Source organism: Carassius carassius, chromosome 23 (assembly GCF_963082965.1).
Source record: "Carassius carassius chromosome 23, fCarCar2.1, whole genome shotgun sequence".
Lineage (NCBI taxonomy): Eukaryota > Metazoa > Chordata > Actinopteri > Cypriniformes > Cyprinidae > Carassius > Carassius carassius.
The window spans coordinates 21,369,082-21,387,854 of record NC_081777.1 but is presented as its reverse complement, the minus strand read 5'-3'; the positions used below and the strand labels follow the sequence as shown (position 1 = coordinate 21,387,854).

The 18,773-nt window shown below is 35.8% G+C and overlaps 1 protein-coding gene across 2 annotated transcripts; it reads left to right on the top strand.

Annotated features, from left to right (window-relative positions):
• Window positions 1-171: 171 nt before the first annotated feature.
• On the top strand, window positions 172-14,530 carry LOC132101481 (choline kinase alpha-like). Of its 2 annotated transcripts, XM_059506485.1 has the most exons (12): window positions 172-579; window positions 1,144-1,252; window positions 3,729-3,782; window positions 9,903-10,016; window positions 10,305-10,438; window positions 10,788-10,892; window positions 11,127-11,185; window positions 11,295-11,382; window positions 12,128-12,236; window positions 12,332-12,438; window positions 12,706-12,787; window positions 13,280-14,530. In XM_059506485.1, the coding sequence occupies exons 1-12, from the start codon at window positions 344-346 to the stop codon at window positions 13,337-13,339; spliced, it is 1,257 nt and encodes a 418-aa protein (XP_059362468.1). In that variant the 5' UTR covers window positions 172-343; the 3' UTR covers window positions 13,340-14,530. The 2 variants fall into 2 exon arrangements, with proteins under 2 accessions (XP_059362468.1, XP_059362469.1); XM_059506486.1 differs by lacking the exon at window positions 3,729-3,782 and having other exon boundaries at window positions 13,280-14,527.
• The last annotated feature ends 4,243 nt before the right edge of the window (window positions 14,531-18,773 follow it).

Sequence of the window (18,773 nt, the reverse complement as noted above, 5' to 3'; positions counted from 1 at the left end):
AGCTGTGATAGTAATAATATGTATTTATAAACCATTGTTTACTGATGTCGTAGCTCGAGTTTGGAATGAAGGGGACGTGACTATGTGGTCCAATCAGAGAACAGAATGGGTGTGGTCGGGTGACGTGTGGTCAAACCCACTCGACTTCAACATACTGCGCACGAAACGCATCTGATGCAGTGTGTTCTTCATTACAGTAGTGCGTGCAGTTATACGGTGTCAGTTGGTCCCATTAAATCTGCGTATAAAATATCTGATAGTTATAAAACTGCAGAGTCTGTGACTGAATTTATTGCCTGCAAATTGTGATTATTTACGTTTATACCAGTAACCAACAGCAAAGATGAAGACTAAATTCATCAATGGCGTCACTTCCTCGCCATCAATGTCTCTGGGTTTATTGGTAAATGAGAATGTCCTCCATGTCCAGCCAGACATTGTGAACGACTGCAAAGACATTATTCGACCGGATGAGCCCGACCACCAGACGAAGCATAAGGCATATCTATGGTGTAAAGAATTCCTTCACGGAGCCTGGAAGTCCATAGATGAGGATGATTTCCAAATCTCTGTTATCAGGTATTCTGGTTTGCTACGTGACTAGGAATATAAATAATTGAGACAGAACTGTTTTTACTTGTGTCAGAGATGCCACCTTAAAAGAAACGTTATTCGGAAATAGGCGACACGATAAGTGAAAACGCGTCATGGTGTTTCCTTTCTTAAGAGGATTTAGTTCTGTAATTTTGCTTTCATTAGTCATGAGATGGTAAAGAATTTCTCAATATTACAGTAATTTGTATAAACATGGCTGTGTCTCAAAACCGAATGAGCTGTCTACATAAAACGCATTTTCAGGCATTAAATCATTAATATAAGTTGAGTATAAATTAAAATAACAGCATTGTGGTAAATAGAATACAAAATTGGTGCCTCAAAATGTAGCAGCAGCCTAAAAAACAACAACATTTTGTGTGTCATAGATGTGTGCAGCATTTTTACGTGTTAATTTTGGTGCAAGAATAATGCTCAAAAGTTGGCAGCATTTTTCTTAGTGGTGTTGTCTGGATGTAAATAATTATATATCCTGATTCATTGTAAGAATGCAGTTATTCTCTTTTCTAACATATTTTTTACTTCTAGGGGAGGTCTCAGCAACAAACTGTTCCGCTGCGCTTTGCCAGAGAAGCAACCAAGCTTTGGAGATGAACCACGAAACGTGCTGCTTCGTCTGTATGGAGAAATTCTGCAGGTGTTTTGTAGTTCTGTCGTTTTTTTTTTTTTTTGCTTGGTGAAATGTATGAATTAAGTGTCATATTGCATAGTAAGGTCTAATAACATGCAAACCAGTAGGCGTATGTATTAGCATTCTTGATTTATAATAAGGCAAGTCAAAATATGATCAACTTGAATGCTTAAAGATCTGCACCTGTGCCTTAAACATTTCAAACCTGAGCTGGGAAGGATACATACATGCCTACAAATGCATCCATACATACAGCACAGGATTGCCAAATGTCAAACCTTGCCATTCATACAAATAACTTGTAATTATGATTTTACAGAAGTATTAATTGTTGTGAGATATTCATACCTAATTTCATTTGGCAGCAAAATGGCAACCCCTGGATCAGAAATCTCAGGGTATTAAATCGCTCCCCAAACCGAGATTTTGTATTTGTGTGTGTACCCTCTAAATTTAAAGAGGCAGTTTTTATTGGGTGATGTGCCTCCATGGCTGTACTTGCATGTCTTCTTTGCCGTAGGCTTGCCAAAGGAGCGTACCTTGAGCACTCTTGTTTCCAGGTGATCCCAGCATACCACTCACGGTACAGTATGTGATCCCTGAAGCAACAGCATTGCCTTCAAGTTTTTGCGCATCTCAGTCTTTAAAATCTTTGAGAACCACGCTCATGATGTGCTCTGTCTAAAATATTTTCTGCCTCTGTCTGCTTTTTTTTTTCAACTCTTTACTACTCCGTTGAAAATATTTAGGTGCTGGTTACATTATAACACACGGAGCCCCGCACATGACATACAGTAAAAAATAGTAGGCTAAATCGTGTGCACGATTTACTATTTCGTTCCCTCAATGTACTAAAACGTGCACATGATTACTATTGCGTTCCCTCGATTTACTATTTCGTTCATTCAATTTATATATTGTGCGCACGATTTGCGAATACGTTCCCTCGATTTGCTAAATCGTGCGCACGATTTAGCAAATCAAGGGAAAGCAATAGTAATCGTGTGCACATTTTAGTACAGTTAGGGAACGAATTAGTAAATCGTGCGCACAATTTATTTATTTTTTCTTTAATGTCATGTGCGGGGCTCCGTAATAACAGGAGTTGTGGCAGTAAATTATAAGGGATTTTGGTGGCATTCCACTATTTTAATAACACATAACACATATTCAACACTTATTCACTATTATGAAAGATTGTTCCCTCAATAAACTCCTTATTTACTATTTATTGATAGTAAGTAGCTGTCGTAGTAGTTATGTTTAGGTGTTGGGTAGGGTTAAGGGATCTAGAATATGGTCATGTGTTAATATATCCTTTATGAGTACTAATAAACAGCAAATATGATTTTAATCTAAAGTGCTACCTTTGATAGTTCATTAATTATGTTATTGCAGTAACATTATGGTAATAGCAACATTACTTGCATAGAGTGTGCCTCATGATAATTATTCATGTAATGACAATTTTTAGCAAATTAAAATTTGTTTTCATTATTTGTTATCTTAAAAAATATTTTAATTTATTTCAGGTAATATTTTACATACATAATGTATTGGCTGTATTATATGACAGATAGATTAATATTTTCCATGATATAAGTTAGATATAAACACACGTGAATGAACCTGTTATTAGGAAGTGACTAAATGTTCCCTTTAGGCTTTGGCTTTTTGTAATGATTAGTTGCTTTTAATCTCTGAATGTTTTTTCTGTAAATTATTTAGAGACACAGCAGTCACGAAGCTCATGATGTCATACCTGATGAGGTGTCAGTAGGTCCACAGTCCAGTCATCTGAAGTCAGGTGTTTAAATGTGGAAAAGCATTAGTTGAACCCATATTACAAATTCCAGAGTGTGTGGACTTTGCTACACAGTGATTCACAAATAAATTGTAGAGTTTATTAAGGCATTTTAAAACTGTGCACTAATGGTAATCTGTGTTGCCCGCTATTTAACTAGACACGCTTTATTGCTGTCACTAGCATTCACATTGCTTGTGTGAGATTTACATAGTGTTTATTACCATGGACACCATATCCTTTAGGTCTTTTCATTCTAATGGAGAATAGCATTGTGTAGTAAATATTTGTGCTAGTTCTCAATAGAACATGGTTTTGATAATTGCTGTTATTAAAGATTTGATTGTTGATTTTTATTTCCCCATCTGTGGTCATTCAACAAAATTCTGGGTTAGCATCCAGTAGAGTCAAGCCTTTTGTTAAACAGGCCATACATATTTTAGCTTTCAGCCCTCTTCAGCATTGTTCTTTTTCTTTTTTATCACAAAGTTAATTCATTTGTTTAATGCACTTTCTTACTGTGCTACCAGAAGATATGATCTCAGTAGTCTATAGTGGGTTCTGGAAAATAGCTTTGTCACATAATGTTGCTACTTTATGGAGATGGTCAAACTGATCTGTCACATGAACAACAACTTTGTTCTTATGGATAGTCTTTGCTTTTTCTCTAATTGCTAGATGTCCTGTAATAAAACGGATTCCAGAAAATCAAACACAGAAAATCACTTTCAAGTAAGTAACATTAGCAAAGGTCTGTTTTTCTGTTGTTTTTATGTGAGCAGAATGTGACTTTATAGGCTTGTGTCTCTATAAAAGGTTTTTGTCTTTATTCCACCTCATCTCACATGTTTTATAGCAAATATAAGGGCTATAAAATTCCTAAAAGCATTATAGCTAGTTAAACTGCTGTTATTGTATTTTTACCTCATATCCCATCATCCTCCAAGACCAAGGGACATGCTATTTGGGTCATCAGATATGTTTTTTTTGGACCTGTCTCAGTTGTGATTTCAAACTTTTAGGTCAAATTTTTCCATGAGCTCTCAGGTTTATTATTGTTACATTCTCGTAGTTTAGTAGTGTTTTGGGGAAATTTGGTCACTTGGGACCCTTTATTAAAGCATCACAAAATTTTGTTCAGTGTTTTTGTCTTGTTTTTAGTAAATATATAAAATAATTCTTAAAACATCATGTTTACTGCATAATTGTATGAGATAATAAGATTTGTGTTCATTAAATTAATCTTCAACTGAATTTATTTTTCTTACCTCAACTTCACAATTTTCTTCACTTCTTCACTAGATTAATGCTTAAAACGTATATATATATATATATATATATATATATATATATATATATATATATATATATATATATATATATATATATACATACATATAAAATAATAATAATAAAAAAACCAATGGGGTAAGAAAAATAAACCAAATAAAAATATTGTATAAAGATCTTTAAAAAATAAATGAAAATTCAATTAAACATTTTAAAAGTTATAAAGTATATAAAAATTATTATTCTCTGAAAAGCAATTCTTTTGAAACTAATATTATACAATTTTGCTTCTCCGGTAATATTGTCTTGGTTTAATAAAATTTAAATATTTTAACTCAAAACGAGACCAAATCTATTCATCATAATTATAATTAATAATAATTATATAATAAATATATCACTAATTATTTATTTGAAATTGATTGTGTTAAAGGTTCATATTCATAGCTACAAGGCGAGATCACCCAGAACTGATAAGACGCATCCCCTGACACACTTTTTCAGATTTACATTATTTCCTGAGAGTCATAGCAGTGCATCCTTTTAAAAGCATATCCCAGCATTAACTTCACTGTCTCAGTTCAGCATCAGCTGTCTGGCCTCTGCAAACTTTGCTTCTATCTGTGTTGCATGTGTAGCTTTGTGTGCATTTATCTAGGTGTATTCCGCAAACTAACACACAGGGCCGTCTGTGGTGGTACTGTTGAGATGGACTTCCCCTCCTCGCTGGACATTGATAACACCTGCATGTAGATACTGCCCTTGTGCTGCTGTGAACTGATCTGCTTCAGTAATCCTGTGATTATGCCTTGTGTATTAACTGGCACTGGAAAAACCAAAGCAGCTGCTGCTCAGCAGTCACATGCCCATTGCTTAGTCAGATAACAGTAAGGAGAGAGAGAAAGAGAGAGAGAGACTGTGTTTGAAACCTGAAAAATGCTGGCTTTGCATGAAGTATATGGAGGTAGGAAGTCAATATTCTTTTGAAGGCAGCAGCACTGATGTATCTGTATCTATATGTGGAATGATTAAAAATGCAATTAATTCAAATAAGCCTTGCAGTTATTTAAATATTTGGTTATGTTTGAAGCTCTTTTGAATTTGTTCTAGGTCAAAGGTGCCCATTCCTGTTTCTGAAGATCTACGTTCCTGCAGAGTTCAGTGCCATGCCTGATCAAACACACCTTTCTGTAATTATCAAGTGTTCCTGAAGATTTTAATTATTGTTGGTTCAGGTGCGTGCGACTACGGTTGGAGCTCTACTTTTGCTGTAAGGTAGAGCTCCAGGAATAGGATTGGGCACCCCTGTTTATAAGTCATTAGACATAACCACAGGTGTAAACAGACACACCTTCTTGTAATTGTCATGTAATCCTAAAGACCTTCATTTATCAGGTATGTTTGTTGGAGCTGTTCTGCAGAACAGTGTCCCTTAGAACCAAAGTTGAATAGTTTTAATGCTGCCTTCACATGCTTTCAGAATCTTCCTGTTTCCCACTTGTGAAGTTGTGATTACGATCTTGTCATATTCAAGTGCTCTGTTGTTGGAAAGGATCAAATTTAGCATCCAATTGGCTGACAATCATATAAACATTCACCATGCTACATATGCAGTTTGCTGACAATTCTGGAATTTCGTTCAAATACACGCTTATTTCACTGCTTATAAAACATACAATATGCTTCAAATGATCGCTCATATATAGTATATAAATAGACTACTTTAGCGACAAGACAAAGTGATGTAGTATTTGTGAAAATAGCGTTGACACTGAGCAGCAATGGTTGTCCCCTCCACCATGTTTAAAGTTTATGGCCCGCCCAACTCGGAAACTGGTATCAGATATCATAAGTCACCTGGTATCATAAGTCACATTAAATTGTAGTTTCTAGAAAACCTGTCTGAAACCAGTTTCTGTCGGCATGTTTTCATAAAAGAGTGTTGTCTGTTAAATCATTTGACTGGTTGACTCATTGACATTTCAGAACAAATTTAAATGAAGAGCATAAGTTGTTGTCATGTAGTATGTGTGAACTATTTTGAATAAAAAACTTGCCAGTTCTGCCAATATATTCCTACTTTCAAAGCAAGCCAGCGATGGTGTTTCCGAAGTATCTTTTGAGGAAGTCTAATTTCCTTCCATGTTTTTCCGTCAGAATTATCCTCAGATGGGAAGGCCATAGTGTCCTGTTGAATTTCTGAAAGAACCGGATGTTTTTTTTAACACTGCAGTTCAGCTGATATTCCCTCATCAGGTTTGTTGTGCAATTGTATGCCATTCTTGCATAATGTCAAACACTTAGATGAAATGAGCTCAGTGCTTCTACCTGACCTTGTTAAATTGAGCTGTAGTGAGATAAAATACTCAAGGCCAATCCATTATTTGACTAAGATGGTAGGTGAAACTGAGTTTCAATGTGTGCTGTACCTGCACTCATTATATAATCTATGCCGTGATAATTGTCTTAAAGGTCCAATGACATGAAAATTCCACTTTATGAGTTTTTTTTAACATTAATATGAGTTCCCCTAGCCTGTCTATGGTAGAGCTGTAATCGGGCCTTAAAAGTTAGGCCCGACAGGACCCGAGCCCGACAGGTTTCGGCCCAAGCCCGACAAGTACATTTTGATTGACAGCTTTTTAAAAACCCGAACCCGTCTACAGCCCGACATTATTCAAATGTGCGCACGCACACAGCTCTTTTGCCTTTGTCAAAAAACGCACCAAAAAAGAACGAGTCATTTTTAACAAATTAAATTAAGATAAATTTTAAATTAAGATGGGTATTTGGCAATAACGAAATTAAGACAAAGGCTCCGCCAGATTTGCTTCGCACTAGCAGCTGACATTTAATAAAAGAATAATGCCAATAAATACTCTGTCCACATTATGCATTTAAGACTCAATGAATATTTAGTTATCTTTTGAAAAACCTTTACTTACAGAGATTAGACTAGCCTAGATGTTTTTTTGTAGGAAAATGATTGAATCCACTGTAGATGGCTCAGCTCGTTCCTGCGCTCACTGATGGTGCGTCATTATTCTCATTATAAACACGGTCAAAACCTTTCCACACCTAAGACTTTGCTTTAGTTGCTGGTGCAACCAAAACGTAATCAACAGAGGCAAGCCTCCGTTACACCTACTCAGCATCCATTTTCGCATCTTTCTCGCGCTAATCGAAACACATCAGATGACCACTCATTTACCTCGCAAACCGGAGCGCAAGCCCGAGCCTGCATAAGATTATATAAATTAATCCCGAACCCGACCGAACCCGTCGGGTCCCATCGGGTCCCGTCGGGTTCGGGCAAAGATCTTCAGCTCTAGTCTATGGTCCCCAAGTAGCTAGAAATTTTGATAGGTGTAAACCAATCCATGGGTGTCCTATTCTGCCTTTGAGAAAATGAGAGCTCAGACAGGCCGATCTGGAATCTTCCCCTTATGTCGTCATAAGGGGAAAGGTTACCTCCCCTTTCCTTGCTTTGCCCGCCCCGAGAATTTGGAGAAAATGGATTCAGTTTATTTTTTACATTTAATTCAGTCGCAATGTCAGCACAGGCGTTACAAACAGACTTTTATGATATGGATTCGACAGCACCGGCACAAACAGTGAGTAACAGTGTTCATTAATGCCTAATCTGTGATCACTGATTTCTGATCTGTAGCTAATTTTTCAAGTTTACACAGACTTTCTTTCTAAATCGTTTAATACTGATTATGCATCAGTGTATCAAGCCAGTGACTAAACGATCAACTTCACATCGTTTTGTCTTCGTAGCATGAAACAAATCTGTTATTTTAATTGTGAATTAACCACAGAGAGCGATCAAAGAACGCTCCCTTTATATTGTTGTCAGGAGCTGTCAATCACACATGCATTCAGGCGATAAATAGACTCTACTCAATGCTCATCACTGCAGCCTTTCATGTGATGGGAAAAGATCTAAAAAAAAATAAATAAAATAACACTATGATCATCACTTCCCCGAATCATTCATCTTGACAGATGTAATAGTAAAATAAAAAAATAAAAAACGTAGTAAAAGTATTTGAGAGGGCCTCCACATGTAATGCACATTTCGAATGCAAAGATGTCAGCCAATCACAACAGTTGTCGTTGTCAATGCTGCCTTTAACTGCACCTGGGAAACTGGGAGTCAGACATTTGTTTTTAGGACATCACACAGTCATGTTGGAAATGGAACATCTAAACAAAAGAAATATACCAAATAATAACTCTAATTATGATAATTAACCAAACAACTACCTCTGAATTCAAAGTAATGAAAAATATTTATTGAGATCTTATTTATGCATGGTATCACACCTAAATGTGAAGTAAACTGAAAAGTGCTACACCATTTGCTACAGACTTGATGTCCACTCACTGGTCACCATATATAGATTAAACAAATATTATCTATATAACAGATCAGTGTTTCCAACATTTTTCAAATAACTTCTAGAGTTTCCCACTTGTAGGACATTGATTTGGCATTCCTGTGCTCAGAACTCATAATTACAATATTTCCTGTGAAAGTTGACAAAATTAAAAAGATTAAAGCCATAATTAGTTTACCCTAAATTTTCTCCAAACCTATTTAAATTGAAACGTTTGAATCTGATCTTTTCAATGAATCGACTGATCCAGACTTATTTTTTTCTGCACAGTTCTCATCCACTTTTATTATACTGAAAAAAGTTGCTAGGATACTCACCAGGAAATAAAGAAAGCCAAATAAGTTTAAAATTTTAGTTTTTGGCATTTTTTGGACTTTCTGTTTCACTTTCTGTTACCATATTGGTGTTCCAGTTTGTGGTCAAAAACTTTTGTGTAACATCGTCATGAGACATCAGTGGTTCAAGTTAATGTTACAGGAATTCTGTAACATTTGAATCATTCATGTTTGCAATTTCAAACATTTGCCTATAAAGTTTGGATTCCTAAAGGCATTAGTTCAAAGTACAGCACTCAATAACTGATAACTGGGTAAATATATAATGTCTTGGCAATCTAATTTTAGATGATCTCTGATCGGATGGAATGAGTAAAAGTAGAATTGTAGAATGTTTAGAAAATTTGAGATACCTTACATAAGTACTTCCCCTACATATGAAGGGAGCTCTTTCGGTTCTGTGTATTAACACTTGGCACAGCCTTGTCCAAAAACAGGCTTAATGTCATTGATAGTTAAGCAGCCACAGTTAATGACTTAGATGTTTGGAAAGTTATGTCTTGCTCAGCACAATTGCCTCTTTTGTTTTCTCATTTAACTTACTTTGCTCCAGCACTGCCATTGATTTTGCATCTGCCCATTACAACTGTTTCAAAATGACTGGCTCTCAGATAGAATTGGTTTCAGTGCAGAAACCAATTCTGTCCTTTATAGCATCACAGTTTTGAATTAACTTAAGCTGAACTTGTCTTTAAGGGATTGAAGGTCCAATCAGGCTAAGCAGGTTTTCATGGCTGTCTGTATGGTGCGATGATAGATCTTGGCAGTTGATTTAACCTGTTGAGTGCCCAAACTGTATCCGTATGTTTTTGTGTTTGCAGGGAGCTGATGCCATGGTACTGGAGAGTGTGATGTTTGCCATCCTGGCCGAGAGGGAGCTTGGGCCCAAGCTCTATGGCATTTTTCCACAGGGGAGACTGGAACAGTTTGTTCCTGTGAGTATTCAAGTTTGCTGCTATGATGACTGAGAGAACAGTCTGGATGTGAAACACGGTTTTTGACACTAATGCTTATGAATCCCTTTCTTGCAAACTGGAAGAAAAATCTAATTACATTCTAGGCAAATTTCCTTATATCACTTTTTCCATTTCTCTGAATGATGCTCTGTGATTTTAAATACACAGAAACTTAAAACTCATGTGCAACTTTTTGTATTTTAGTTGCTTAATTGTTTCTGTTTTAGTTATAAAGACAAAAACTGAAAGTTCAATGTTTGCCTGCAGAGTCGAAAATTGTCCACAGATGAGCTGAGTGTCCCTGGTATATTTGATGAGATTGCTGAAACGATCACCAGATTTCATGGAATGAGAATGCCCTTCAACAAGGAGCCAAAGTGGCTGTTTTGCACCATGGAAAAGTTTGTGATCGTAAAATATCTGTCAAATTAACACTTGTCTCGTGCTGAAAATCATTTAACTAATTTGGCTGTTCCAGCCCTTTAAAAATTGCTTGCATATAATCTTATAAAATCACCAAATTATGAATTCAACTTCTTTTCTTTCAATTAGCGTAAAATCCCATAGCCTTTAGTATCTCCACTGGGACCTAAATATAGATTAACAGCATTTATCATCTCATATGAATTTTCACTCTAGCTTACTTGATTGCTAAACATAGAAGAGTATCTGTATTTGCCTGCAAATATATTGAGTATTTTGGTTGATGGCCAACACTGCAATCTTTTTGTACTCTCTTCTACGGCACAGGTACATGGATCAAGTGCTTCAGCTCACCTTCACCAGGGAGCACCATCTACGAAACTTCTCCCGCCTTTTGAGCTTCAACTTGCCTCAAGAGATGGACAGTCTCAAGTAAGATCTTTATTATCTTGATTATTCACTTGTGTTTTAGGGGAATTATCTTCTCGTCATACATTTGCAGCATGGTTTTATTGACATGCTTTATCAGAACCCCTGGAAACTGTTCACACTTTTAAGAGATCCGAGAGGGCAAGATAATGTATTGACAAATGTAAAATGTGTTTGCCGGTTGCTCATAATTGATGTCTTTTGTATGCTTACTTAAATAGCTGTTTGTGTACACAGGTGTCTGCTTGAATCAACTCCCTCTCCTGTTGTTTTCTGCCACAATGACTTGCAAGAAGGTTAGACATGGGTTTAGTACTGTGGTTGTCTGTGTTTATTATAGTTTCTAACAAAGGTCCACTCAGTGTTTAATCAAATGTTTTAAAAGTGCTAACATGTTTTCAAAAGGAAACATCTTGCTTCTGAGTGGCCGTGAGAACACAGACAGACAGAGGCTCATGTTAATCGACTTTGAATACAGCAGCTACAACTACAGGTCTGTAATATTCATAGTCACATCCATTCCTCACATGCCCAATCAGAAGAAGCACACGCAGCTAAATTCTATTTTTGTAACAGCCAAATGTTTGATGGGAATTTTGGTCTTTTACCTCCCACATCTTTGGAGCTGTATTAAAGAACTGTCTGATTCTCTTATTCAACGCGGTTGTTTCTGATTAGTTTGGAACACTTTGGGTGCCCCATTTCTAAGAAGGGACCTCTAGACGTTGAAAAATCCCACACTGTTGCTAGGGTACTCACATTCTTGCACATGCTCAAACACAGATCTCAAAGAGGATCCTCAGGCAAATGAGCTCCAAGCTGTAACACATTCTTTTAGGAGCCTGGTGTTGTTACAAGGTGGTTCTCTGTTGGCAAGGTCACTGTTCTAGTGGTGGATGACAAGGATCAAGGCATGCTTTGCTTGTTTTCCCATTTTGCCATCCGGTGTAGTTTATTATAAGGATGTAAGTGACCCATGTTTAGGTCCATTGTCATTGCTTATGCAGCAAAGCAATAGGAAATGAAGCCAGGCTTCCCACCCACAGAGATGTGTGCTTTGTTCAGTTTCCACAGCAGCTGTGAGGCTCTTCACAAAGAATATCTATATTCCAGATGTCATGATATACCTCCTCCGCAATTATCAACGATTTCTGAACGACCAAGACTCGTGCATTATACATTATTATCGCACTAACAAATGTTGTTGAAGGGGTGCTGATCGCCTGTTTCTCCCACAGAGGATTTGACATTGCAAATTTCTTCTGTGAGTGGACTTATGACTACACCTATGACAAGTTTCCATTTTTCATCACAAACACCAAAAATTACCCCACCAAAGCACAGCAGGTTTGCAAAATGACTTTTTTGGGGTTCATTTATTTCTTGTCTTAAATCGGTTAACCGTAAAAATGACATCATGATATTTAATTTTGTTCCCTCAGATGCATTTCTTTCAGAGTTATCTTTTGGAATCTCATGCTGGATTTGAAGACTTGAGTGAGGAGGACCAGCTGAAACTCAAAGAGGATATGCTAGTGGAAGTTAACAGGTGATATGCTTACCTCAGATCTATCTTAAGCAGTTTTACACACATTTTGCCATCAATTTGTAATTTTATAGATGATTATGTAACATTTTCTTGAGCTCAAGGCCCATGTAATCCAAAAATATAACGAGGCTATCTCTCTTGGGTCTCGTACTGTACTACTATAATAGATATTTTAAAAAGACATTTGGAGCAATGATTCACATTTCCAGAGACTCCTCAAATGTTCATTCCATCTGTAATATGTGAGCTCAAAGCTCTCTTGTTTAGGTTCGCTCTGGCCTCCCATTTCTTTTGGGGATTGTGGTCCGTGATCCAGGCCAAAATATCAACTATTGAGTTTGGGTACATGGTGAGTTACTGCAAGAAAGCCATCAAGTCTTTGTGTCAGCAGTTGAGTTCTTGCTAATGTTGAGTTATTACAGAGTTATTCTATTGTACACAGCGCAGCTCTTAGGTAAGAAAAGAATTTTATCACTGGAGATCAGATAAGATATGGCCTTTGCAATATTTGCGCTGCTCACAGCTCTTTGGACGTTACACAAATACGTGTGAGGTCAAGGTAACTTGACTGTAAACCTACTGAGTGTGTGTCACTGTAATGTTTTTAAAAAAAAATTTTGTTTGTGTAAGAAAAAAAAAAATTATTGAAGTTATTGAAGAAAGCCATTTTTAAAACAATTAATAATCTACAATGAATGTCTAATATTAGCGAAATAATAAATAAAACAAAAAGGACAATGATAGTCCGTCCATATGATTATGAGCTCATATGTCTTGTAGAACTAACCTGTTATAAATATATAGAGTTTATTCTCTAATAATGTTTTCTTATTCTGTACAGGAGTACGCCATGGCTAGATTTGACGCGTACTTTGAGCTGAAAAAGAAGCTCAGGATTTAAAGAAAACATGCATAAATTCCCAACGGACAGTAGGAAGAGGGAACAGCTGCTCATATGGTGTCGAGAAGAGCGGAGCAGATTTAGAATATGCTTAAAAGAGGAAGCTCTGCGTCTGTAGTGATTCAGCCTGAGCTTCTGGACAGTTGGAGAACAATACAGAAGAATAATGAGCTCACATGACGAAAACAAAGACTGTAGGTCAGGGGAAAGTATTTTACGCAGCTGCAATTTGATTCATAAGTCAAAGAATGGTGTGGTGGAAGGTTCTTGATGCTAACTTAAGCCTTGTGGTGTTTCTTATCACCTAGTCATGTAGTGTTATCTAGACAACCGGTGATAGAAGATGCGCTGTGAAAGAGTAAGGTTCAAAAACTGGACCTGTTACAAGAAGATGGTACAACAGACCAAACGATGTTAACACTGTGGTTCTGATGATTCAGCATTGTGTTTGTTTCCATTTTTTTCAGTGTCCTTTTTACTGGATGATTGACCTCTTTTCTACTTCTATTAGATCATGTGTTGTTTGATGTCTGTTTCTAGAAGATCTGCATGATGTGAAGTGAAATACCTGTGGGACCGCACCATCTGCGTGCTCCTTAGGAGAGAGATAGTATGAAATATGTGTCTTAACATTGGAAAACCATGTTTTTGACCATAGTGATGTCATTCACCTTTTGTTAGAGGTTCTTGTTTATTTGATAGGAATTTGATATGTTTAAGATTACCCGTCTGTATCTGATTTGATACTGAATTGATAACTGTTAGATATTAATATAAAACTTTATTAAACAGTTGATCCTAAAATAACAGCCTTTTGTTTTATATAACAGTTGCTCTGATTAAAATTTCACAGTAAACGTTTATGAAAGTTTATTCTACTTTTCTTTTTTAAAATTGTATAATATTGTTTTAGAACTGAACAATATATACTTAGTTTTGCATTTTACTTTGTATAACCTTGAATTGTGGTAAAAGTATTGTTTATTTGTTCATATATTTGAAATATTGGTATAGTAATACGTTATTAAGGTAATAACGGTAATGTTAAAGGCACTTTCTGAAGCAGTTCTGTGAAAAAGTTTTATTAATTGGAATGTAACATTTCTATTTTTCTTACTGAAATAATATAATTCTTATGGCCCTCGGTGTACTGGATCTTTTGGCCCTTGGTAATATATTATATTAAATCATAATGTATATATACACACATGTTCCTTTGTAACTGGTCTCTATGAATCTCAATTTTTAGAATATCAGTAAAAAAAGTAAAAAGAATAACTGAATATGAATCCGTTTTTTAAAATCAGTTGTTTATCTAGACAAGCTTTACTAACTTTTCCATCTGTTAACATCAATATAAATCCTCTGATGCTTGTTCTCTCTTAATATCCATTAAATGTACAAATATAAAAACTGAGGAATATCTTATGCTTGCATATGACTGTGAATAAAGAGTTATAAAATTATTTTCTCAATATGTCATTTTATCTTTTTAGTCCTTCTCTTAATGTCACGGAAAATTGTTTAAACTAGAATCAAAAGTTATGATGCCAAGTTTATGATCATGTTCCAAATCATAATTCAATGATGATAATTATAAACATGAAAAGAAGTTTAATAATGGATGACAAAAATTTAAATACATAAATTTACACTTGCATGTAATCCAGTTTTTGATCATGAAGCAGATTCATCTAACCTGACAAATGTTTTCAGATGTTTGCTAAAAGTAATGTCCTAAGAGTAAAATCAGCTGTAACAGAGGTTGAGATTGCCAGTGCACACACACACACACACACACACACACAGATTTCTCTAAACCTTCCAAATCCATAAATCATGGAATAATGAGTATAGCAGTTACGTGTTTTGTCCTGTGATTACAACCCTTTACTCGTCAAAGTTTCAATTAAATATTTCAAGTATCAAAAGTCTGAATGAATACTAGGATAGGAATTTAAAGCATGACTTTTAACCTGTTTGACTATTAATAATACCTGCAGCAAATGTATTCAGAGATTGATTTAAAACAAATTTAAACAAAATTGGATATTCATAATCTTTTAACAGTACTAGCTATACTGAAATATTTTGTAACATTTTGAGAAATATACAGTGTTTAATGGGCACAGCTGAAACAGTGTTTCTGGATGGCTAAATGCATCAGTATATTCATAAACTGCAGTTTATTTAAAATGAAATTATGAAAGATATTACTTGGCATAAATAGCAAGAAAATAAATGCTGTGCTATTGATCAATGTTTGATGTAGAGATGAATTATTCTTAATTTTAATTAATAATGCAAAATTCCATATTCAGTTAATGAACTGTATATTTTGTAAGGGGTTAACATTACTTTAAAAAAATAATAACGTAAAATATTAGTGTAAATGGCTTTTTAACATTTGTTATAAGTGGTTGCTATTGGTAAAAAAAAAGATTTGTGAGTGTCCAGCCAGTGAGGTGTCCTTGAGCTGCCTTTTTGTTTTTTCTAATTTGATGTGTGTGAGGAGGGAGATTTTTGGCTTTTATCTTTATCTCTCTTTAACAGATGCCAAAGTGAAAGGTCTGGCTGTCGTTCAGCGGGGGTAGAGATAAAGGAGAGCTCAAGATAAACAGGTAAACACACTCACAGAACCTAAAATGTAACTGGAAAATAGTGGAATGAGCAGTGAAAACAGAGTACCCCCCCCCCCTCCACGCGCTTGCATTCAGTTACATAAAATATAAAATTAGGTAATTCATCACAGTTTGGGAATGTTTGTAGTTTCCAGTTCTCATTATACTTTAGAGTATAGAGTAGTTGCAAAAATATTATTTAAACATGTTACATCTCTCCAGTGGATCTCATTAGCCTATATACATCCATCACGCAACTTCATTTCCAAGCATCCTGATGATGAAAAAAAAAAACCTTGATAAGACCTTGTTTCCAGAGTTTGCACAGAGTTTGATTCACATCTTGTTTAATTCTATTGCATTTACACAATTACATTTCCACTTAACAGTTTTTTAGGATTGTGTAGAATGTTGTGGGAGAAAGAATGGAATTCCTGTTCCTCCTTTGTTTGGATGTCCTGCAGTGAGATGCCTGTTGGTCTTTAAATAAATGTTTCTTGATGTCTAAATGCCTCAGATCAATCTCTTTAATCTGCCCAGTAAAATGCTGCTACAATCGTTTATCTTTATAGTTCATATTATTTCAATTATTTAAGCCATAAAAAGGGAAATCTTTAAGAATAAATAATAAAATAAATTAGTAAAAAAAAAAAAAAATATATATATATATATATATATATATGTATTTCACTTTGACTCACTACTCCAATTTTAGGTCATGACATCCTGATTTAGTTGCTGTCCAAAGGTCTGTTTGTATTTGTGAAAAAATAGATTTTGGAGCACTGCCAGCTGGAAGGGCCTTGGTTTATGTGATATATCTATCTATCTATATAAATATATATATATAAATATAATCCAATGCACTTCATAAAAGTCAGTTTCAGTTTCAATTTTTGCTTGCAGTGAAGTGAACAGGAACAGACAACAGGTGAATCCTGATTAGTGTTGCGTAAGCAGTGTGTGAGCCAACTCTACATATTGTGTGTTACCTCAGTAACAGAAGTAGTCTGGAACAGCTATACCAAAAGACCCTCATAAACACACAGCCTGAAAATATCCATACATATACATACATATCAGGGCATATCCCTTATTTTAATCCCATATGGAGCGTTAAATATAATGAATATGTATACATTTTCAACTACCTCAGAACATTTTTCAAGTTGGGTAACATTTCCTCTACATTAATCCTTTGACCAGTTACTCATCTGCTATCCACGTTTGTCTGTTTCAACCTGTAATAAACATGTTGTTTGGATTATAACCTGTGTTGCATTATTCTGATTTATGACAGCTATTAAATGTAATTATTAAGTATAATTCCTTACAATTTCAGTTAGACTTTTACAGTAAAAATAACATGCATTTCAGCTCATTATGCATTTACAGTAATGCACTTACAATGAAAGCCTATGGGGCTAAATAATCAGATGATCAGGTAATTTCAAATAAATATGTGTGTTATTCTTTATTTGATTTGAAGTGACATGCAGCCAAGTGTGGTGACCCATACTCAGAATTTGTGCTCTGCATTTAACCCATCCAAAGTGCATGCACGCACGCACGCACGCACACACACGCACACACACGCACACACGCACACACGCACACACACACACACACACACACACACACACACACACACACACACACACACACACACACACACACACACACACACACACACACACACATATACCATCCCATCCTGTCAGAGACCAAGCAAAAGTAACAAGGTTTATTTTTTAGCAGACCTAAAAGATTTGATACTCAATTTGCATACTGCTCTTTGTAACAATATTCCACTGGAGGTGAGTTTAAGAACCCATGTGCAGTTTTATTTAAGTCCAAAAGTGACATCCAAAATACAAACATGAACTCACCAACAGAAGATTACAAGGACAATACTTGACAAGAGACAATGGCAACATAAGGGCTATAAATACAAAACAAAAAGGGTCACATGACACAAACCAACCAAGCAATGAGAACAAAAACTACAAGACCAGATAATAAACCAATCAGAACAAGACACATAGAACAAAGGAACCAACAGCAGGAATACATGAGGGCAAGGAAACCACATGACTAACCAGGAACCAGGACTAAACTACAAAATAAAAGACATGAAAACATGAACATGAAACAAAACCGAAAACCAGGATGACAGAAACACCCCCCTCCCCCCCAGGGCAGCTCCAGATGCCCTAACGTAACACCCAACCCAAACAAAACCCAAAAAGTCCAGGAGGGTAGTGGAGCGGAGGTGGAACTGGGTTAGGGATGTGGGACCAGGCCCATGCAGAGGAACAGGACCTGAGTCATGGCATGGCAGAGGAACAGGACTGTGGAACAATGGTGGACCTGGACCATGGTGCAATTGCAGACCTTTGCAGTGGAGCCATGGTGGATCTGGGCCATGAAACAGAGGAACAGTGGCTCTACCAAGACTCTACCAAGTATTGAGTACATGTAGTGTAAATGAACATACTTTCCAGAAGGCCAACAATTCACTAAAAATGTTTTTTTTATTATTATTGGTCTTATGAATTATTCTAATTTGTTGAGATAGTGAATTGGTGGGTTTTTGGGAAATGTGATCCAAAATCATCACAATTAAAAGAACCAAAGACTTAAACTACTTCAGTCTGTGTGCACTGAATTTATTTAATTCACGTCTTTCACAGTTTGAGTTGAATTACTGAAATAAATGAACTTTTCCACAACATTCTAATTTATTGAGATGCACCTGTAGAAGTCTAATTCAATTTGTCTTGCAACATAGTGAAGATTGAATAGAAACATAA